Raw genomic sequence first — 23,551 nt, forward strand, 5'->3', positions numbered from 1 at the left:
GAGATGGGAGAAGACCAAGACCTCGCCCTTTTGGCAATCAGATCGACACCTTTGAGAGCAGACTCGAAATCACCAGCAGAACTACTAAACGGTAGAAAATACAAAACAACTCTACCAGCAAAGATATATCCTCCCCAGGACCAAGAGGACGTTCGGCAGAAGCTGATGGAAACACAAGCTACGGGGAGCACACACTATAACAAGCATGCAAAACCACTACCGGAGCTGCTAAATGGGCAATCAGTGCATATACAAGATCCGTTGTTGAGAACATGGAGTCCAGCCAAGGTTATTGGAAAAGCTGATACTCCAAGATCTTACTTGGTAGAGACAGAACCTGGAAACCAATACAGGTGAAATAGGATCCATATCAGACCCTCACCTGAAGCTGTCAAACAGCGGACAACATTAACAGCAGTTAGGGTACCAGACACGGAAAACAATATAACGCCAGAAACAAACACCCCAAATACAACAACTGCAAACATGCACTCTCCACAGCCAAACACGACAGCACTGGCAACAAGAAAAGAACACACCAAAATACCGCAGAAAGGAATAGTTACAGCCAAGTCCACAAGATGGAGGAGTAACATACAACCACCTGAGCGGTATCGTGAATAATTATAAAGACAATTATAATTCGCACAGAACAGTAAAACAACATGGACAAATATCTGTAGATAAATTGAGCAAAGAAAGCTCACGTTCTGTATTTTGTTAACGTTATTCAACTGGAAACATTGTAAAATAGAAAATTGATGTAATTAGTTTTGTTGGGAAAGAGGGATGTTACATAGTTATGTTGGGACTACATTGTACAAGTGTACTAACACTCAAATCAAGTGTAGCAGCACTACGATGCTGGGAAAGTAGTGTGCAGGCGCTGCACAGGGCTTGGAAATATCACCCCGCACCATGCGGCAAGCAGCCATTACAACACAAATAAAACAGTAGTTATAAATACAAACTACCGAGTCCAGAGTCGTCTTTTACAAAGCACTACGAGCGCTAGAAGACATAACAAGCACGATTTACCTTTTGTAAATCCATGTTGACTTTGTCTGATCCTGTCACTGTTTTCCAAGTGTTCTGCTATTACATCTTTTATAATCTCTCACATATTCTCTCTCTCTCTCGTGTTCTCTCTCTCTCTCGTGTTCTCTCTCTCTCTCGTGTTCTCTCTCTCTCCCTCTCTCATGTTCTCTCTCTCTCGTGTTCTCTCTCTCTCTCGTGTTCTCTCTCTCTCTCGTGTTCTCTCTCTCTCCCTCTCTCGTGTTCTCTCTCTCTCACTCTCTCTCGTGTTCTCTCCCTCTCTCTCTCTCCCTCTCTCTCACGAATTCTCCCTCTCTCTTGTGTTCTCTCTTTCTCACTCTATCTCGTGTTCTCTCTCTCTCTCTCTCTTGCCCTCTCTCCCTCATGTTCTCTCTCTCTCGTGTTCTCTCTCTCTCTCATGTTCTCTCTCTCACGTGTTCTCTTTCTCTCACGTGTTATCTCTCTCTCTCACCCTCTCGTGTTCTCTCTCTCTTTTTCACATTCTCTTTCTCTCTCTCTCTCTCATGTTCTCTCTCTCTCGTGTTCTCTCTCTCTCTCTCTCGTGTTCTCTCTCTCTCTTGTGTTCTTTCGTTCTCTCTCTCGTGTTGTCTCTCTCTCGCTCTCTCCCTCGTGTTCTCTCTCTCTCGCTCGTGTTCTCTCTCTCTTGTGTTCTCTCTCTCTCACCCTCTCGTGTTCTCTCTTTTTCACACATTCTCTTTCTCTCTCTCTCTCTCTCATGTTCTCTCTCTCATGTTCTCTCTCCCTCTCTCTCTCACGTATTCTCTCTCTCATGTTCTCCCTCTCTCTCGTGTTCTCTCTCTCTCGTGTTCTCTCTCTTTTTCACACATTCTCTTTCTCTCTCTCTCTCTCGTGTTCTCTCTCTCTCTCATGTTCTCTCTCTCCCTCTCATATTCTCTCTCTCTCCCTCTCTCTCACATATTCTCTCTCTCGTGTTCTCTCTCTCTCGTGTTCTCTCTCGCTCTTTTTCACACATTCGCTTTCTCTTACGCATTCTCTCTCTCTCTCTCTCTCGTGTTCCCTCTCACTCTCGTGTTCTCTCATCCCTTCTCTCTTGTGTTATCTCTCTCTCTGTCTCGTTCTCTCTCTCGTGTTGTCGCTCTCTCTCTTGTGTTCTCTCTCTCTCTCGTGTTCTCTCTCTCTCATGTTCTCTCTCTCTCTCCCTCTTGTGTTCTCTCTTTCTCTCTCTCGTGTTCTCTCCCTCCCTCTCTCCCTCTCATGTTCTCTCTCTCTCTCTCTGTCTTGTTCTCTCTCTCTCGCTTTCTTTCTCTCAAGTTCTCTGCCACTCGTTCTCTCTGTCTTGTACGCATTCTCTCTCTCTCTCTCGTGTGCTTTCTCTCTCATTCTCTCATGTTCTCTCTTTCTCTCTCTCTCTCTCTCATGTTCTCTCCCACTCATTCTCTCTCTCTCGCATGTGTTCTCTCTCTCTCTCTCATGTGCATTCTCTCTCACTCACTCCCTCTCTCTCATGTTCTCTTTCATTCTCTCCCTCTCTCTCATGTTCTCTCTCCATCTCGTGCTCTCTCTCTCTCACGTATTCTCTCTCTCTCGTGTTCTCTCTCTCATGTTCTCTCTCTTGTGTTTTCTCTCTCTCTCTCTCCCGTGTTCTCGCTCTCTCATGTTCTCTCTTTCTCTTTCATGTCCTCTCTCTCGTGCTCTCTCTCTTTCTCTAGCTCTGTCTTTCTTACTCTCTCTCTCTCTCTCTCTTGGTGTGGAGATGCCGGAGTTGGACTGGGGTGGACAAATGTAAGAAATCACACAACACCAGGTTATAGTCCAACAGCTTTATTTGAAATCCGAAAGCTTGTGATTTCAAATAAAGCTGTTGGACTATAACCTGGTGTTGTGTGATTTCTTACATCTCTCTCTCTTGTTCATTCTCTCTCTCTCTCTCTCATTCATTCTCTCTCTCTCGCTCTCTCTTTCTTTCTCATTCTCTGGCCAGACAACGACTCCTTGTGATAGATGCATACTCTATCACAAAGAAGATAGAGCCAGTCAGCTCTAGGACAACTAACTTGAAAACTGATTTTCACTAAGGATGGAGATAGACATGCATTTTTGTCATTCTTCCTATAATGAGGAATAATGGGGAATTCATGGGCAATGTTGTGAAAATATTGTTCTATTGATTTCTGTATTTTATGTGAAATAAACCAGTCTGTTGGTTTACAATCATACCTCATCTCGGTGGAATGTTTTTCAATCTGTCTTCAGTAGTGTCAGGACAATGCATTTGATGACAGGTGAGATATTACAGTACATAGTATACAGAACAAAAGATAATGGCAGTAAAGGTGCACTCCAGACAGTAGGGGGTGTAAGGTCCATTTATGAGCGTCCCGAATAATACAAAACCCACCAAATTATGGAACTGGTTATTTCCCAAGCAGTTTCACTGTCAGAACAATTTGTACTTTCTTTCAATCTCATTTGAAAAGAAAATTATTGAAATTTTGACAATATTGTAACTGCTTTATAATTCACACAGACACAACAAAGCATAGAAGGTTATCAATTTATTTTTCTGATAGCACCATTGCTACTAAGTTCAGTCTTTGAAGAGTGACTGACGTGACTAATGCAGCACGGTTCCTGTAAACTAACCGCGGAACACCTCCGTTCAGTCCGTAAGGGTGGCCCCGAGCTTCCGGTCGCCTGTCATTTCAATTCAGCGCCCCATTCCCACTCGGACCTCACCGTCCGCGGCCTCTTGCATTGCTCCACGGAAGCTCAGCGTAAGCTCGAGGAACAGCACTTCATCTTCCGATTAGGCACTTTACAGACTTCCGGACTCAATATTGAGTTCAACAATTTCACCTCGGCCCCTATCATATTTTAATATATTTTTTATCCACACCTTTGGTTTGTGCCTTTTCCTTTTTTTCTCTCCCACATGGCAGCTGTCTCTCACTCTGCCAGCGCATTTCACACTTCATCTAGAACCATCTTTTGTCTCTTTACCTGTGATGTTACCATCTCGTCTCGTCTTGAATATCTCTTAATGTCTCTTCACTTCCCTTTTGTTCTTTAATCCCCTCCCCCATTTCCCAGCCCCCAAACTGGCCTTTTAATCTGTTTCATTTCCTGCCCTTTTTTTCTCAGTTCTGAAGAAGGGTTTTGTGATAAATCCAGAAAGTGGAACAAGGAACTCAAAGAGGCTAGATGTTAGAATTAACATGCGTACTTTATTAACAACAGGGAAACACATTTACAGACAGCCTGCATCAGCATCCTGGCATTCCACGTTGTGCTGACCTATGCAGGAAGCAAACCTCTGACCTTAACAGGAAGCAAACCTCTGACCTTAGCAGCAGCATTGGCTACAGCACCACCTGGTGGATAACCTTAATCATAACATCCCAGATTACTATATCCCTCCCCCCTTAAGATTTCAGTATGAATTTCTTAACAAACAACCATTCCTGAGGGTTACATAAGGGGTCTCCATTCATCATGTTCCATACTTGACGAATCTAACAGTTCAGTATCAATCTCTCTGGTGGCTTGCGAGGCCTTTGTGAATGTCTAACAGTAAAGTCCCTGATTGTTTGTGGTGAAGCCACCAGCTGCTCCTGAGCAGTGCTCAGAGTATCTGACTCCGCAACGATGGTTTCCTCTTGACGAATAGGTTCCTGTGGAATTGTCTCTGTCCCTGGTGGTGGCACCACAGATGCACTTGGATAACTGGGGGCAACCCTGTCTTCAGTCATTGCATCTGGAACCTTCATTTCAATTTCCCCTTGTCTGGGAAGTATCTGATCTACATGTCTGCATACTACCCTACCATCTCCCAACATGACCTTGTATGATACTGGACCTGTCATTGAGTCGATGAAGCCAGGAATCCACTTTGGTCCATAACTGAAATTCCTGGTAAGGACTGCATCTCCTTCTCCAAAACTTCGGCTCTTTGTTCTTTTGTCATGGTTCTCGTTTTGTTTGTTTTATCTGTTTTCCATTTTCCTTTTTAGGTCTGGGTGGACAAGGTCAAGAGTGGAGCGTAGTCTGCGACCTAATAACATCTCAGCAGGAGAGAGTCCTGTGGTGGATTGAGGTGTTATTCTGTAGCTGAACAGAACCCGTGACACTTTGGCTGCTAAACTCCCTTCTGCACTTTTTTTCATCACCTCCTTAAATGTTTGTACGGCTCTCTCCGCAAGTCCATTCGAGGACGGATGATATGGAGCCGAGGTCACCTGCACTATGCCATTTTTTCTCAAGAACTCTTTTGTCTCTGTACTCACAAAACAAGTGGCATTGTCACTCACCACGATCTCCGGTAGCCCTTGGTTACTGAAGCTCCGACGCAGGCAGTCTATAGCAGTAGTGGCGGAAGCAGAATTTACAGGATAAACATCCATCCATTTGGAATGTGCATCAATGATTATGAGGAACATCTTCCCCATGAATGGACCTGCATAATCTAAGTGCAATCTTCTCCATGGTTTATCCGGCCACTCCCAGGGGTGGAGAGGAGCCGCTGCTGGTGCCTTCTGGCGTTCCTGACAAGTGCTGCATGTCTTGACTAGATTTTCTATCTCCTCATCTAGCTTTGGCCACCACAAGTAACTCCTAGCCAAGGCTTTCATACGCGAGACCCCAGGATGACACTGATGTAGTTGCTCTAGGATAGACTGTCGTGCTGGCTGTGGAATAATCACTCGTGCTCCCCACAACACGCAACCATCCTGCACACTCAGCTCTGTTTTCCTGACACTGTAGGGTGTGAAGTCAGCCCCTTCCGGATGCTGTGGCCATCCCCTCACCACATATTCTCGAACTCTAGACAGTACTGGATCTTTACCTGTCCATGTTCTTACTTGCTCTGCAGTCACAAGTGCCGTGTCAGTGTCCTCCAACATCACAACTCTGTCCTCTGGAGCTGCACGGATAGGTGTGCCTGGCAGTGGAAGACGGCTCAAGGCATCTGCGTTCCCATGATACGTGCCCGCCTTCACAGAATCACAGAATCACAGAATCACCACAGTGCAGATAGAGGCCATTTCGGCCCATCGAGCCTGCACCGACACATATCCCACCCAATCCCCGTAACCCCTACACCAACACATATCCCACCCTATCCCCGTAACCCCACGTATTTAATCCTCCTAACACTAAGGGTCAATTTTTTTTTTTATCATAGCCAATCAACCTAACCCGCACATCTTTGGACTGTGGGAGGAAACCGCAGCACCCGGAGGAAACCCACGCAAACACGGGGAGAATGTGCAAACTCCACACAGACAGTCACCCGAGGCCGGATTCGAACCCGGGTCTCTGGCGCTGTGAGGCAACAGTGCTAACCACTATGCCACCGTGCTGCCCTTGTAGACGATGACATACTCATATGCCCTCAACGTCACTGCCCACCTCTAGATCTGGGGTGACACCATCTGTGGAACTGCTTTCATTTCATTGAAAAGAGAGAGAAGAGGTTTATGATCGGTGCATATGGTGAACTTCCTGCCATATATGTACTTGTGGAACATCTGTAACCCAAACATTACTGCTAACCCCTCTTTGTCTAACTGGGAATAGTTTTTTTCCGCTGGTGTTAGAGTTTGGGACATAAACCCTATTGGTCTTTCAGTTCCATCTTCCATGTGGTGTGAAAGAACTGCCCCCACCCCGTAAGGTGAAGCGCCACAAGAGAGAATTATATCTTTCTCTGCATTGTAGTGAACCAGCACATCCGACGACAGCATCAGTTTCTTGGAATTTTCAAATGAAACCCCCTGCTCCTCTCTCCACTGCCACTGTGTCTCCTTGCGCAGTAGTTTGTGAAGAGGTGCTAACACAGTTGACAAGTTTGGTAAAAACCTGTTATAATAGTTCAGCAGTCCCAGGTAAGCTTTTAACTCAGCCACATTTGTAGGAGCAGGGGCATCCTGCAGTGCTTGTACCTTCTCCTTGAGTGGATGGAGTCCGGTGGCGTCCACTCTGTGTCCCAGGAACACTGCCTCATTCCCCAGGAAAGTGCACTTACTCCTCTTGAGCCGGAACCCTGCCCTCTCCAATCTCTGTAGTACCTCTCTCAGAGTGCTCAGATGCTCCTGGTCGGTTCTTCCCATCACCAGAATGTCATCCAGATAGATGGAAACATGTGGAATCCCTTGCAGTACACCTTCAATTGTCCTCTGGAAGATAGCTGTACTAGATGAGACACCAAACGGTAAGCGGTTATATGTAAACAAGCCCTTGTGTGTATTTATGGTGACATATTTCTTTGATTCGTCATCCAGTGTAATCTGCAAGTATGCATGACTCATATCCAACTTTGTGAATTTCTTTCCTCCAGCCAGGTTTGCAAAGAGATCCTCTGTTTTGGGAATCGGATACTGCTCTAGTTTGGACACCCGATTGACTGTCAATTTATAGTCTCCACAGAGTCTTACCGAATTGTCTGGTTTTAAAACAGGTACTATGGGAGCTGCCCATTCCGAACATTTCACTGGCTCCAGTATGTTCTCTCTCAATAGATGGTCAAGCTCACCCTCTACCTTTGGCTTCATGGCATAAGGCACAGGTTGTTGTTTAAAAAACCTTAGCGGTGCCTCCTTGTCTACATAAATCTTAGCTGGGGGGCCATTAAATGTGCCAAGTTCCTCCTTGAACACATTCTCATGTTCACTCAACACTTCTTGCAAAGTCAACTGTTTGCCCGCATCTATTTGATGTTCTGCTCCCCAGTCTAATTTAAGTTCTTTTATCCAGCCCCGACCTAACAGGTTTGGTCCAGTACCCGATACTATAACTACAGGTAGCTGTTCCACTGTGTCCCTGTGTTGCACAGTTACCTTAGCTGTACCTAATGTCGCTACTCATTCACCTGTATATGTTTTAAGATGCAGGGAGCAAGGCTTTAACTCTGGAACTTTTGCACGGTTCCACAATTTTGAGTACTCTGCCTTGTTCATTATGGTCATGCCGCACCCTGTATCCACTTCAAAGTTCACCTTAGAGTCATTTACTGTCAGTTGCAATGTGATAGGAGCCACTTTTGGAATGTTCTCTAACATGCTATACCTTATGAACATGTCCTCTTCTTCCTCAGCTTCCCCGCTGATGTGGTGTGCTCCATGTTTTTTCACTTCTCTCCCTTGGTTTTGCTGTCCTCCTCCTTTTGGTTTGGATTCCTCCACAGGTGATTTTGCCCTGCAAGCTCGTTTTAAGTGTCCTTGTTTCCCACACTTGTAGCACTTTTCCTCCAGAAACCTGCATTCACTCGCCAGCTGATCGCCCTTGCATCTATAACATGCCTTCACATGCTCACGTTGTGGTTTCTGACGCATGTTCAACTTGTGCACAACAACCTGACCTGCAACTTGCGTAGCATTAGCCCTGTCTGAACCCTGTATTTCTTTTACATCTTGGTTCGCTGTCTCTATGGCTTGAGCAAGTTCCAATGCTTTTTCATAAATAAGCCCAGTCTCGGATAATAATCTGCGCTGCATTCGGTCATCCATTATTCCGCAAACTAGCCTATCTCTCAGCATTTCCTTCAGGTTGTTCCCATAATTGCAATCTTGTGCTAATTTACGCAACACCGCTACATAGTCCATTACACTCTCTTCCTCTTTCCTGTTCCTTGAATTAAACTTGAACCACTGTACAATCTCACTAGGCTTAGGGTTAAAATGTTCTTTTAGCACAGCCACTAATTCAACAAATGATTTTTCTCCAGGCTTTTCAGGACTGAGCAGGTTCTTCATCAAACTGTAGGTTTGGCTTCCCACTGAACTAAGCAGAATGGCTTTCCTTTTTCCGGCATCATTTATTTCATTTGCTTCGAAAAAATAACCCAACACTTCACAATATTCTTCCCAGGTTTGTGCTTGAATATCAAAAGCAGAAACCGTTCTTACCGTGGCAGCCATGCTCTCTTCCAGCTGGTAGCTAACCGTAGCTCGTAATTTTGTTGTTTAAACGTCCCGGCAGACTTTTCTTCTTTATGCAGGGTCCTTTAGTTGCCTCATCGCCAAATGTGATAAATCCAGAAAGTGGAACAAGGAACTCAAAGAGGCTAGATGTTAGAATTAACATGAGTACTTTATTAACAACTGGGAAACACATTTACAGACAGCCTGCATCAGCATCCTGGCATTCCACCTTGTGCTGACCTATGCAGGAAGCAAACCTCTGACCTTAACAGGAAGCAAACCTCTGACCTTAGCAGCAGCATTGGCTACAGCACCACCTGGTGGATAACCTTAATCATAACATCCCAGATTACTATAGGTTTCGACCTGAAATGTTGACTCTGTTTCTCTCTCCACAGATGTTGCCTGGCCTGCTGAGTTTTTCCAGCGTCTTCTGTTGTTACTTCGCTGTGTGCATTGTCCAATTCAACATTAAAGTACAGCTAAAAGCAGGCAGCAACAGAGGCAACAGAAAACGCTGGAAAAACTCAGCAGGCAACATCCATGGAGAGAGAAACAGAGTCAATGTTTCGGGGCGAAACCCTTCGTCAGAACTGAGAATAAAGGCAGGAAATGAAACAAAAGGCAGTTTGAGGGCTGGGAAATGGGGGAGGGGATGAAAGAAGAGACATTAAGAATATTCAAGGCGAGACAAGATGGTAATAGAACAGGTAAAGAAACAGACAATGGCTCTAGATGAAGTGTGAAATGCGCTGGCCGAGTGAGAGACAGCTGCCGTGTGGGAGAGAGAGAGAAAAAAGGGAAAGTCACAAACCAAAAGTGTGGATAAAAAATATAAAAATATAATAGGGGCCGAGGTTATGAGCTGAAGTTGTTGAACTCAACAAAGACAGTTTGCTTACACTAAAATACAAAGAAAAACTTGTATTTATACTTTATATAGCAGTTTATCACGTCTCTTAGAAGTACGTCAAAGCAGTTCACATACAATTACAGGAAACGTTCTGGTATCCGGCACTGACAGGACCGAGCTGGTGCCGGTCGATCAACACTGCCGGAGAAACGAGCGCTAATGTTAAAACATACGGAGCTTCTGAGCTCCGTCTGAAGCAACAAACCCTGTTGCTTAGCAACAGCTTCAAAACAGTCAGCGCAGCTTGCAAGCGTCTCTGTAGCTAAGCAACAGCTTCAGCTAGACGCTTGCAGAGCCACGACTGGAGAAAAAAAACAACGAAAAGCAAAAAAACTTATCTGAACCGACTCCTGAATTTTGCCGGTGGATAGAGCATTCCGGACATTTAACCTCCGTTTAAACGAAAGTTTCCTGTAATTACTTGGAGGTGTTGTTAACTTCTTCTTAGACAGTCCCTCGGAACCGAGGATGACTTGCTTCCACATTAAAAATGAGTTCTCAGGTGACTGATGAGTCCAATGCGGGACCTACAGTCTCTGTCACAGGTGGGGCAGATGGTGGTTGAAGGGGCGGGTGGGTGGGGTGCTTGGGTTGACGTGCGCTCCTTGCGCTGCCTGCGCTTGGCTTCCGCTTGCTCCCGGCGAAGAGACTCTGTGTTCGGCGCCTTCCCGGATGCTTCTCCTCCACTTTGTGCAGTCTTGGGCCAGGGATTCCCAGGTGTCAGTGGGGATGTTGCACTTTTTCAAGGAGGCTTTGAGGGTGTCCTTGAAGCGTTTCATCTGCCTCCCAGGGCTCTCTTGTCGTGCCGGAGCTCCGAGTAGAGCGTTTGTGTTGGGAGTCTCGTATCGGGCATGCGGATGATGTGACCCGTCCATCGGAGCTGATCGAGCGTGGTCAAAGCTTCGATGCTGGGGATGTTGGCTTGAGCGAGAACACTGACGTTGGTGCGCCTATCCTGCCAATGGATTTGCAGGATCTTGTGGAGGCAGCATTGGTGGTACCTCTCCAGTGCTTTGAGGTGCCTGCTGTACATGGTCCATGTCTCTGAAGCATACAGGAGGGCATACAAGATTAGCCAGTCAATGACCACGCCACAACTGGCCATTTTTGTATGAGCTTAAGAAAGAAAAGAAAGAAAGACTTGCATTTCTATAGCGTCTTTCACAACCACCGGACGTCCCATAGCGCTTTACAGCCAATGAGGTACTTTTTGAAGTGTAGTCACTGTTGTATTGTAGGAAACGCGGCAGCCAATTTGCGCACAGCAAGCTCCCACAAACAGCAATGTGATAATGACCAGATAATCTGTTTTAGTGATGGATAAATATTGGCCAGAACCCCAGGGATAACTCCCCCTGCTCTTCTTCGAAATAGTGGCCATGGGATCTTTAACATCCACCTGAGAGAGCAGACGGGGCCTCGGTTTAACGTCTCATCTGAAAGACGGCACCTCCGACAGTGCAGCACTCCCTCAGCACTGCACTGGGAGTGTCAGCCCAGATTTTGGTGCTCACGTCTCTGGAGCGGGGACTTGAAGAAGCGGCCAGCAGCGGCCCTCGGGTTAGGTCTCGGGAGTGGGGTCTGGAGCAGTATTGGGGCGGGGGGGTGAAGGAGCGATCGGGATACAGTGGAATCGGGCGAGCTCTCCTGGCTCCACAGCAACGTTTTCTAAAATGTAAAAAAGACCTGCCTATTTGTTGGGGGCTGCTGCTGCACTCTGCGATATCCAATCTCCGCAAGGGGGCCCTAAAACAGGCGTTAGGCCCCGCATTTACATATGTAAAGAATCGAACGCCTGCTTGAAGTGGCCTCCAGAGCAGTCTTGTAAACGGCCCAATCCAATTCAGGGATGGATGTTTCTCGGGTGCCCTTGGGGCACAGGACAGAACGTTGGTCCCCAAAAGTGGGGCTTGTGCCCGTTTTACGCTTGTAACATGTTTGCAACGAGGTCCAATTACAACCCTATTCATAGGAACATCGGAACAGGAGGAGGCCATTCAGCCCCTCGAGCCTGTTACACAGGAACAGGAGGAGGCCATTCAGCCCCTCGAGCCTGTTACACAGGAACAGGAGGAGGCCATTCAGCCCCTCGAGCCTGTTACACAGGAACAGGAGGAGGCCATTCAGCCCCTCGAGCCTGTTACACAGGAACAGGAGGAGGCCATTCAGCCCCTCGAGCCTGGTACACAGGAACAGGAGGAGGCCATTCAGCCCCTCGAGCCTGGTACACAGGACCAGGAGGAGACCATTCAGCCCCTCGAGCCTGGTACACAGGAACAGGAGGAGGCCATTCAGCCCCTCGAGCCTGGTACACGGGAACAGGAGGAGGCCATTCAGCCCCTCGAGCCTGGTACACAAGAACAGGAGGGGGCCATTCAGCCCCTCGAGCCTGGTACACAGAAACAGGAGGAGGCCATTCCGCCGCTTGAGCCTGGCACACAGGAACAGGAGGAGGCCATTCAGCCCCTCGGGCCTGGTACACAGGAAAAGGAGGAGGCCATTCAGCCCCTCGAGCCTGGTACACAGGAACAGGAGGAGGCCATTCAGCCCCTCGAGCCTGGTACACGGGAACAGGAGGAGGCCATTCAGCCCCTCGAGCCTGGTACACAAGAACAGGAGGGGGCCATTCAGCCCCTCGAGCCTGGTACACAGAAACAGGAGGAGGCCATTCCGCTGCTTGAGCCTGGCACACAGGAACAGGAGGAGACCATTCAGCCCCTCGAGCCTGCTCTGCCATTCAATGAGATCACGGCTGATCTGAGACCTAACTCCATTTACCCGCCTTTGCCCCGTATCCCTTAATAACTTTGGTTAACAAAAATCTATCAATCTTAGATTTAAAATTAACAATTGACCCAGCATCAATTGCCGTTTGCGGAAGAGGGTTCCAAACTTCTGCCACCCTTTTTGTGGAGAAGTGTTTCCTAACTTCACTCCTGAAAGGTCTGGCTCTAATTTTTAGATGATGCCCTCTAGCCCTAGACTCCCCAACCAGCGGAAATCTCTCCTTCTTCTCTTAGGCAGTCCCTCGGAACCGAGGATGACTTGCTTCCACGTTAAAAATGAGTTCTCAGGTGACTGATGAGTCCAATGCGGGACCTACAGTCTCTGTCACAGGTGGGGCAGACGGTGGTTGAAGGGGCGGGTGGGGGGGTGCTTGGGTTGACGTGCGCTCCTTGCGCTTGCCTTCCCGGATGCTTCTCCTCCACTTTGTGTGGTCCTGGGCCAGGGATTCCCAGGTGTCGGTGGGGATGTTACACTTTTTCATAGTTTCTCTCTATCCACCCTACCAGTTACCCTTAATATCTTGAAAACTTCGATCAGGCCACTCCTTAACCTTCTAAATTCCAGGGAATACAACCTGAGTTTGTGTAATCTCTCCTCGTAATTAAACCCTTGGGGGGAGAAATTCAGTTGTTAGCGCTACCCGTTAGCGCCTTAAGAGGGCGATAAGTGGGGCGCGAGGCGGCTAGCGAAATTGAGCGGACATTTAGCGGCGGCGCAAAACCGCAACGCCCGCTCAGCTGCGCGCGCAGATCCTGACGTCATTTCATGGTGCAACGCCCTTGGGGCGCCCCGAACCGGAACTTCAGTGGCGCCCCCCTCCTTTCCGTCTGGCGCTTCCAGCGACTGGTTGACTGGAACGGTTCCCAGTCGCTGTGGGGCTGGGGGGTGCTATTTAAAGGGGGCTCTTCCTGGCTTATTTGTGGTAGCCATTTTTGGACCACTCCTTCTGTGTGAGAGAGAGAGAGATTTGCAGAGAGACAAAGGGAGAGAGCTTTCTGCATTGAGTCAGCGCTCGCACAGGTACTTCTGGCTTCGGCCCAGAACTTTGTAGTTGGTTTGATTTTTCACTGGCATAACCTTGAGTGGCCACATACTATGGGGGCTGCAATGGGTGGAAACGTTGGGTTTCTCCGTTGCATTGAGAGGGCTCAGAGAAGCCGAGAGAGAGTGCCAATCATGGCCAGATGGAGGAGGGCCAACAGCCGTTGGCACAGGAGGCCTTACCCTCCCAGGGTATTCCGCCAACAGTTCCCATACCTCAACATGTCTGAGGAGCAGTGTTTGCGGAGGCTTCGATTCAGCAGGGAGGTGGTCACTGAGCTCTGCCACCTGCTTCAGCCAGACCTGCAGCCTCGACTGAGGAGCAGGACATCTCTGTCGGTGGCAGTGAAGGTGACAGTGGCTCTCAACTTCTATGCCACCGGCTCCTTCCAATCCGCTACTGGGGACATTGCCAGCATGCGGAGCAATCTACTGAAGCACAGACTGCTGGCCTGCTGCGGCGCGGCGAGGGCCCCGGCGATTCGTTCCCGATCCAGCGAGGGTGGCAGCAGTCAGTGCTCGTGTGACCTCAATCTGCGTCTGCATCAGACCAGCCACTGACTGCATTGCACCACTAAGCACTTGCATGGAAGCCGCCTGTGCTGCCTGTGCTGCACCGAAGTCCTGCAGACTCCTTGCCAGTGCTGCACCGAAGTCCTGCAGACTCCTTGCCAGTGCTGCACCGAAGTCCTGTAGACTCCTTGCCTGTGCTGCACCGAAGTCCTGCAGACTCCTTGCCAGTGCTGCACCGAAGTCCTGTAGACTCCTTGCCAGTGACTCAATGGATTCGGGCATCCTTGCCACTGCAGCCATGAGCTCAGTGTGCCTCTGCTCAGCCTGGGCGCCCACTTCAGCGAGGAGCTGCACCTCTTCTGCGCTCACTGTAGCAGGACTGGAGGCCAGACTCTCCCTCTGTGGAGAAGGCCGCCGTGCTTCCCTACCCCCCGCCCCCCCGCGTTGCTGCAGCCCGCTGGGCCCCTGAGCTTCACCCTCCTCAGACCCTTCCCCCCTGCTCCCCTCCAGGGAAGACGTGTCCCCATTACGGCCATGGGCTGGGCTGCCTCGGCTGAGGGTGGCACTGATGGTCTGGCTTCCTCTTCCTCCTCGCCTTCAGAATCCCTCACAGTGGCAGCTTGAGGGCCCGCCTCCTCACCTGGCGAATCAGCATCTGAAAGCAGGGGGTTACAAGAGTTGCTTTAGCGTGAGGACAGGGCGGCAGCGAGGGAGGCATGAGTGCTGCAATGCACTGTATTGGTTCGAGAGTGGCAAAGGATGCTGGTGTGAGGCACAAGTGGAAGGAGAGAGGTCAAAAAGGTGATGACCTTACCATTGCTGTCCAGAACGGGGTCGGCATCTCCAGTGGCGACGGGGCCAATCATCCGGCCTGCCAAAATGCGCTGGACTCGCTGCTCCAGATCGCTGAGGTCTTGAAGGTGAGGCTGGCCTCCCCCGGTCCGTTGCTGCTGCCTCCTGTTATGGGCCAGCTTGCCCTGCAAGAGAAAGGATGGGCTCTGAGTACAGTGTGAAGCCCTGATCTTGGCTGCACTGCCTCCCATGGTGGAATAGCCCTTATAGTGTGAAGCCCTGATCTTGGCTGCAATGCCTCCCATGGTGGAATAGCCCTTACAGTGTGAAGCCCTGATCTTGGCTGCACTGCCTCCCATGGTCGAATAGCCCTTACAATGTGTAAAGTGCTGATTGTGCATGTGAGTTTCATGAAAGGTCCATAGATGTTGGATGAGGGCTGGGCATTGGGGCTTTCAGGACCTTTTGGCCATAAAATGAGGTGCACATGCAGGGATGAAGAGGATACTGAAAAGGTTACTCACCCTGACGACCCGAGTGAGGTCGTTGAACTTCTTCCTGCATTGCACAGGGGTCCTAGGCACCATGCTGCTGGAGGTCACTCTGTGAACCACCTCCCTCCAAGCTTTTCGATATTCGTTGGGCAGCGGCCTCCTGCCACTGTTCGGAAACAGGATAGATCGCCTGCGCTCCACTGTGCCAACCAGAACCTGCAAGGCCCCCTCACTGAACCGCTGTGCTCGCTCCCTGGCCCTCTCCATGGTCCTAGGCGTTAGAATGTGGCAGCAGGTCTGTCCAGGCCGAGAATCAGGGCTCCGATGCGCAGGGTTTGGCTGCAAGTCAAGATCGAACCTCCCCTTTAAGAGCTGACTGGCACCAGCGTGTCTGCGTGCAATCGCTAACTGGCCGCACCTGCGCTGCACCCGCCCTCGGTGGTAGCGCCTCGCTTCTCCGGCTTAGCGCCTTAAGACAGTAGTGCAGCGCCTGTTTTAGCGCTCCAAGCACCTCCTGGGGCGAAGCAGGTCAATTTAGCAGAAGGTGGCGATAATTTGCGCCGGGCGCTAAATTTCGCGCCCGCTCGAGTATAACGCCCCAAACGTGGCGATATTGAATTTCTCCCCCTTGGAGTCTGGGTATCATTCTGGTAAACCTACGTTGCACTCCCTCCAAGGTCAATATACCCTTCCTAAGGTGTGGTGCCCAGAACTGCTCCCAGTGCTCCGGGTGTGGTCTAACCAGGGTTTGTACAGCTGCAGCATAACTTCTACCCCCTTGTACTCTAGTCCTCGAGATATAAAGGCCATTTGTCCAATCACTCTGATCAATTTATGTGTGACAACTTGAAACTAAACTAAAATGAAAACCTGACTAAATCCGCATTTAAAAAATATTCTTTCAATAGCACGGTAGCAGCCTTTTTGTTTAAAAAAGGCTCTATGTAACATGTACACAAAAAACAAGGAGTTAATAATGGTTTTGTCTCACAGGGCTTTGTTCCTTTGTATGTCAATGGTACAGCTGGGACCACTGTCTATGGAGCCTTTGATCCTCTCAATGACATTGCAGACATATGTGAAAAGCACGGCCTTTGGATGCATGTTGACGTAAGTACCATTCAAATCCAACAGGAGTAAAGGGGCCAGTTTGAAGATTTAATAGGGAGAAAGGAACAGGGAAATGCACTTGTGTTGGAAAGCTGAGAGAAAGCAGTGACTCAAGCTGAGCTAAGGTTTCACAAGGGTTGGTTTGGCAATATTCCGTACTTCCCCGCAAACAGCCATTTCTCACGTGTGAATGTGATGGAGCAATTCTTGACAATAGTGATTGGCACGATGGAGCCTAATTCTATCCTCCTGCATTGGATCTGCTGGGGTTGTTTTCTTTGGAACAAAGGAGGCCGAGGGGAGATTAAATTGAGGAGTATAAAATTATGAGGGGCCTGGATAGAGTGGATAGGAAGGACCTATTTTCCTTAAAGAGGTCAATACCCAGGGGGCAGAGATTTAAAGTGATTGGTAGAAGGATTAGAGGGGAGTTGAGGAGAACTTTTTTCACCCAGAGGGTGGTGGGGGTCTGGAACTCACTGCCTGAAAGGGTGGTAGAGGCAGAAACCCTCATCACATTTAAAAAGTACTTGGCTATGCACTTGAAGTGCCGGAACCTACAGGGCTACGGACCAAGAGCTGGAAAGCGCCATGACATCGCCCATCTCCGCCCTTGCCTCACCTCATCCACTGCTGAAACCCTCATCCATGCCTTTGTTACCTCTAGATTTGACTATTCCAACGCACTCCTGGCTGGCCTCCCACATTCCACCCTACGTAAACTTGAGGTCATCCAAAACTCGGCTGCCCGTGTCCTAACTCGCACCAAGTCCCGTTCACCCATCACCCCCTGTGCTCACTGACCTACATTAGCTCCTGGTTAAGCAGCGCCTCGATTTAAAAATTCTCATCCTTGTTTTCAAATCCCTCCATGGCCTCGCCCCTCCCTATCTCTGTGATCACCTTCAGCCCCACAACCTTCCGAGATACCTGCACTCCTCCAATTCTGCCCCCTTGAGCATCCCTGATTTTAATCGCTCCACCATTAGCAGCCGTGCCTTCAGCTGCCTGGGCCCTAAGCTCTGGAATTCCCTCCCTAAACCTCTCCGCCTCTCTTTCCTCCTTTAAGATGCTCCTTAAAACCTACCTCTTTGCCCAAGCTTTTGGTCACCTGCCCTAATCTCTCCTTATGTGGCTCGGTGTCAAATTTTTTGTCTTATAACGCTCCTGTGAAGCGCCTTGGGATGTTTTACGATGTTAAAGGCGCTATATAAATACAAGTTGTTGTTGTTGTTGAAAGTGGGATTAGGCTGGAGCACTCTTTTTCAGCGGGCGCAGACACGATGGGCTGAAGGGCCTCCCTCTGTGCCGTAAATGTCTATGGTTCTATGTACATGTTACAACAGAGGTCGCTGATTGTGACCAGGCAAAGGAATCTTGATTGATTAACCCCCCCACCTGCCTTCCACCTCCCTCAATCCCTGACCCAGTCATACTGTGCCCAATTGCAGCAATCCGACTGCCATTCTTCAGCTAACGCAACACAGACCAAGGATTCAACTGGCATCTTCCTGGGCTGTCTGGGTCAGTAGTTACCCACTGCATCAATAGGCTAGGGTTCATTTGGATTATGTTTAAATATAAAGCATTGCAAGTGACAAGACAAATGCTGAAAACAAACTGTGGCACTGATTCAAAAGTTGGACAGCCAGTGCAATACAGGTGGACCGTCCAAAATCCGGAGTTCCTGAATCCGTAAAATGTTCCGAAATCCGGGCACCCTGTCAAACCGCAACCTGGGCCCAGGCATTTCTGGACTCGGAACGTATTTCTGATGTCCGAAGTCCGGAAACGCCCGAGCCCAGGTTGCGATATTTCCACACTTCAGACATCAGAAACACGTTCCGAAGTCCGGAAAAACAAAAAAACCGGCTTGGCCTCGGTCCTGAGGTTGCCGGATTCGGGACGCTCAACCTGTACTAGAATATTTCGTTCGCCACTAGGAGACATGGTTTCACTTTTCGTTTTTTTTTGTATTCATTCATGGGATGTGGGCGTCGCTGGCGAGGCCGGCATTTATTGCCCATCCCTAGTCGGCCCTCGAGAAGGTGGTGGTGAGCCGCCTTCTTGAACCACTGCAGTCCATGTGGTGAAGGTGCTCCCACAGTGCTGTTAGGGAGGGAGTTCCAGGATTTTGACCCAGCGACGATGAAGGAACGGCCGATATATTTCCAAGTCAGGATGGTGTGTGAGTTGGAGGGGTCCTTGGAGGTGATGGTGTTCCCATGCGCCCGCATGTTTCCAGCTATATATCATTTTAGCTTTGAGTATTTTTTTTAATTCATTCATGGGACGTGGGCATCGCCGGCAAAACCAGCATTTATTGCCCACCCCTAATTGCCCTCGAGAAGGTGGTGGTGAACCACCTTCTTGACAACTGAGTGTCTTCCTGGGCCATTTCAGAGGGCAGTTAAGAGTCAACCACATTGCTGTGGGTCTGGAGTCAAATATAGGCCAGACCGGGTAAGGGCGGCAGATTTCCTTTCCTAAAGGACATTAGTGAACCAGATGGGTTTTTATGACAGTCCGGTAGTTTCATGGTCACCATTACTGATCCTAGCTTTTTATTCCAGATTTATTTAATTAACTGCGTTTAAATTCCTCAGCTGCTGTGGTGGGATTGTGAACTCGTGTCTCCAGATCATTAGTCCACGGTGCTGATATGGCTGGTCCAGGTCATTTATGTAGCTTAAAATCAATAACCGCTTTAGATATATCAATGTCCCTGGGGAGAAACTCAGTGTCATTTCAGCTCTCCTTCTTCTTCTTCTTAGGCAGTCCCTCGGAACCGAGGATGACTTGCTTCCACATTAAAAATGAGTTCTCAGGTGACTGATGAGTCCAATGCGGGACCTACAGTCTCTGTCACAGGTGGGGCAGACGGTGGTTGAAGGGGTGGGTGGGTGGGGTGCTTGGGTTGACGTGCGCTCCTTGCGCTGCCTGCGCTTGGCTTCCGCTTGCTCCCGACGAAGAGACTCGAGGTGTTCGGCGCCTTCCTGGATGCTTCTCCTCCACTTTCTGCGGTCTTGGGCCAGGGATTCGCAGGTGTCGGTGGGGATGTTACACTTTTTCAAGGAGAATTTGAGGGTGTCCTTGAAGCGTTTCCTCTGCCCACCTGGGGCTCTCTTGCCCTGCCGGAGCTCCGAGTAGAGCGCTTGTTTTGGGAGTTTCGTATCGGGCATGCAGATGATGTGACCCGCCCATTGGAGCTGATCGAGCGTGGTCAAAGCTTCGATGCTGGGGATGTTGGCCTGAGCGAGAACATTGACATTGGTGCGCCTATCCTGCCAATGAATTTGCAGGATGTTGCAGAGGCAACGTTGGTGGTACCTCTCTAGTGCTTTGAGGTGCCTGCTGTACATGGTCCATGTCTCTGAGGTATGTCTCGGAGGGCAGGTATCACTGCTGCCCTGTAGACCATGAGCTTAGTGCCGGGTTTGAGGTCCTGGTCTTCAAACACTCTCTTCCTCAGGCAACCGAAGGCTGCACTGGCACACTGAAGGCGGTGTTGGACTTTGTCGTCAACATCTGCCCTTGTTGACAGTAGGCTCCCGAGGTATGGAAAGTGGTCCACGTTGTCCAAGGCCTTGTTGCGGATTTTGATAATCGGGGGGCAGCACTGTGTGGCAGGGGCAGGTTGGTAGAGGACCTTTGTCTTATGGATGTTTAGTGTAAGGCCCATGCTCTCGTACTCTTCGGTGATGGTGTTGATGATGGTTTGGAGTTCGACCTCCGAGTGAGCGCAGCCGCAAGCGTCGTCTGCACACTGTAATTCGACGACAGAGGATGGGACGACCCTGGATCTGGACTGGATGCGACGGAGGTTGAACAGTTTACCGCTTATTCTGTAAATTAGCTCCACTCCAGCGGGGAGCTTACCGAGGGTGAGATGGAGCATTGCAGCCAGGAAGATCGAGAAGAGCGTTGGTGCGATGACACAGCTTTGCTTGACCCCAGTTCGTACGTGAATTGGGTCTGTGGTGAAACTGTTGGTTTCATTGTCATCATTACTGATACGAGCTTTTTATTCCAGATTTATTTAATTAACTGAGTTTAAATTTCCCAGCTGCTGTGGTGGGATTTAAACCCGTTTCTCCAGATCATTAGCCCACGGTGCTGATATGGCTGGTCCAGTTCATTTATGGAGCTTAAAAATCAATAACCACTTTAGATATAACAATGTCCCTGGTGAGAAACTCAGTGTCATTTCATATTAAAGTAATCTTTGTAATTTATTTTAACAGGCGGCTTGGGGTGGTGGACTGTTAATGTCACAGAAAAATCGTTATAAGTTAAGTGGCATTGAAAGGTAAATTTCTGCTCTTTGTGTAGCACGCCCTGTGAAAATCATTATTATGAATATAAAATAGATGTGAGAAGTTGTTTTTTTTTTGCATGTCACTGTAAGTCTCTTCTCCATACTAGAGCCCACTCTATAACCTGGAATCCACACAAGATGATGGGTGTCCCCCTGCAGTGTTCTGCCATTCTGATCCACGAAAAGGTACTTCAGAGCATTGTTACTAAAATCAGCAATTGGGTGGGGGGGTGGTGTAATGATCAATAACATGCCATTCTATAGTGGACACTAGGTGGAGCCGTAGAGCTGTGTAGAGCTGTATATAGCTGTATGTATAAGACTACACTACCCAGCTGTATGTATATAAGACTACATAACCCATGAGGCACTAGGCTACCCACAAGGCAGCAGTCAAGATGGATGCCTCTACACATACTGTACCTAGTCCACATGTGCTCAATAAAAGTGTCTAGCAAAAGCTAGCTGTGTTCATAATAAGAATGTCTATTTATTAATGAACATAAGATGGTACCAGGATGGTGAAGATCTGCTGAAAATTGTGAAAAACGACATGGAGAATTTGAAGCCACCAGAGCATTTGAAACTCACAGGAAAGATCGACTACAATTGGCAGACTGTTAAACAACAATTCGAACTCTACATTGCAGCCATCGGATTCGGTACGAAGCCACACGCAAGGAAGATAGCGTTGCTGCTTACGGTTGCAGGCCCACAGGTGATAGAGGTATTTAATACATTTGCATTTAATCCAGAGGAGAACAGAGAAAAATTAGAAGATGTGCTAAAAAAATTTGATGCACATTGCTCTCCCAAAAAGAATGAGGCCTATGAAAGATACATGTTCTGTTCAAGGACACAGCAGCAAAATGAGACTTTTGATAGTTTTATAACTGATCTGAAACTGAAAGCACAGACATGTAATTTCTCTGAGCTGAAATCATCCATGATTCGTGGCCAGATTGTGTTTGGTATTCATGATAGAAAAGTCAGGGAACGTCTGTTGAGAGAAACCGAACTAAATTTGGAAAATGCAGTGAAAATATGCCAAGCCAGCGAGCTAGCTCGAAAGCACGCGAAGACTTTCAGTGAAATCAATAATGATGCGATTGTAATGAGTGATAATGCTGCTGTCGGTGCTGTGTCCTACAAGGGGAAGAAACGTGGGCAGAACAGAAATGAAAAGCAATCAGAGGATGAAATTTTTAATTGTAAACGCTGTGGTTACAAACACCAGTTAAGACAATGCCCAGCGTTTGGAAAAATGTGCACAAAGTGTAATGGAAAGAATCACTTTGCCAAACAATGCTTTTCAAAAGTAAAAACTAAGAAAGGGCAACGAGTTAATGTAATTGAGGACACTGATTTAAGTGAGACATTTTTTGTAGGAATGGTGTCATGTGACAATGTCAAAAATGATACAGAAAATGTGCAGCCCTCAGAAATGGACAATGCTGAACATAAAGTTAATGCAGTAAAAGAGGACAAATGGATGATCCCACTGTAGGTAAATGGAGCATTAGTTACCTTGAAACTAGACACTGGGGCAAAAGCAAACTTAATCAGTATGAGTGACATTAACAATATGAAAGAAAAGCCCAAAATACAGAAAACGTCAGTACTACTGAAGGACTATAATGGACAGAAAATAGATAGCTTAGGTGTATGCAGACTTAAAGTGACAGTCAAAGATAAAGTGCATCATCTCTTGTTTTCTGTTGTGGCTGAAAGACTTGAGTCACTACTGGGTGACAAAGCTTGTGAGGACTTAGAACTGGTCAAGAGAGTCTACCGTATAAACTGTGCCATAAGCAGACCAGATGACTCGGTGGATTCTGTAGTGAATAATTTCCAGGATGTGTTCAAAGGATTTGGAGTTCTACCATTCACTTACAAGATCCAGCTAAAGGAGGATGCTCAGCCAGTGGTACATGCTCCACGAAGAGTTCCAGCACCTCTGCGTGACCGGCTCAAGAATGAACTGGACAGAATGACCACACTAGGAGTCATCAGGAAAGTCGAAGAGCCAACAGACTGGGTTAACTCCATGGTATGTGTAAAGAAAAAGAACAATGATCTAAGAATATGCATGGATCCAAAGGACTTAAATGCAAATATAAAACGTGAACACTACCAGATTCCCAAGCGAGAAGAAATCACCAGTGAAATGTCAGGTGCCAGATACTTTACAAAGCTCGATGCCTCACAAGGATTTTGGCAACTAAAACTGGATGAAGAGAGCACCAAATACTGTACCTTCAACACACCATTTGGCAGGTATTGTTTCCTCAGAATGCCTTTCGGGATAATATCTGCATCTGAAATCTTTCATAGAGCGATGGAACACATAATTGAAGGTCTGGAAGGAGTTCGGGTCTATGTTGATGACATCATCATCTGGGGCTCCACATTGAAAGAACACAATGAGAGACTGACTAAAGTGCTACAGAGCATACGCCGGAATGGACTGAAGCTCAACAAAGCCAAGTGTCAGTTTGGCGTCCAGGAAGTCACTTTCCTAGGAGATAATCTATCTGGTAAAGGAATAGAGCCAGATATGGAAAAAGTAAACGCCATACTCAAAATGGCCCGACCCACTGATAAAAAAGGAGTGCTACGCATCATGGGGATGATAAACTTCATTGGA

The 23,551-nt window shown here is 48.1% G+C and overlaps 1 protein-coding gene across 1 annotated transcript in view; it reads left to right on the forward strand.

The window, feature by feature from the left end:
* The window catches only part of LOC147117878 (glutamate decarboxylase 1-like), a 116,599-nt gene that overhangs the window by 71,091 nt on the left and 21,957 nt on the right, over positions 1-23,551 (forward strand). Inside the window, exons 8-10 of the mRNA XM_085989397.1 lie at positions 16,470-16,586; positions 20,831-20,895; positions 21,012-21,090. Coding sequence (XP_085845523.1) covers positions 16,470-16,586; positions 20,831-20,895; positions 21,012-21,090 — 261 coding nt within the window. The remainder of the gene's footprint in view (positions 1-16,469; positions 16,587-20,830; positions 20,896-21,011; positions 21,091-23,551) is intronic.

This window comes from Somniosus microcephalus, chromosome 5 (genome assembly GCF_052327205.1).
Source record: "Somniosus microcephalus isolate GS21.2 chromosome 5, FLI_Smic_1.0, whole genome shotgun sequence".
In the NCBI taxonomy this organism is placed as follows: Eukaryota; Metazoa; Chordata; class Chondrichthyes; order Squaliformes; family Somniosidae; genus Somniosus; species Somniosus microcephalus.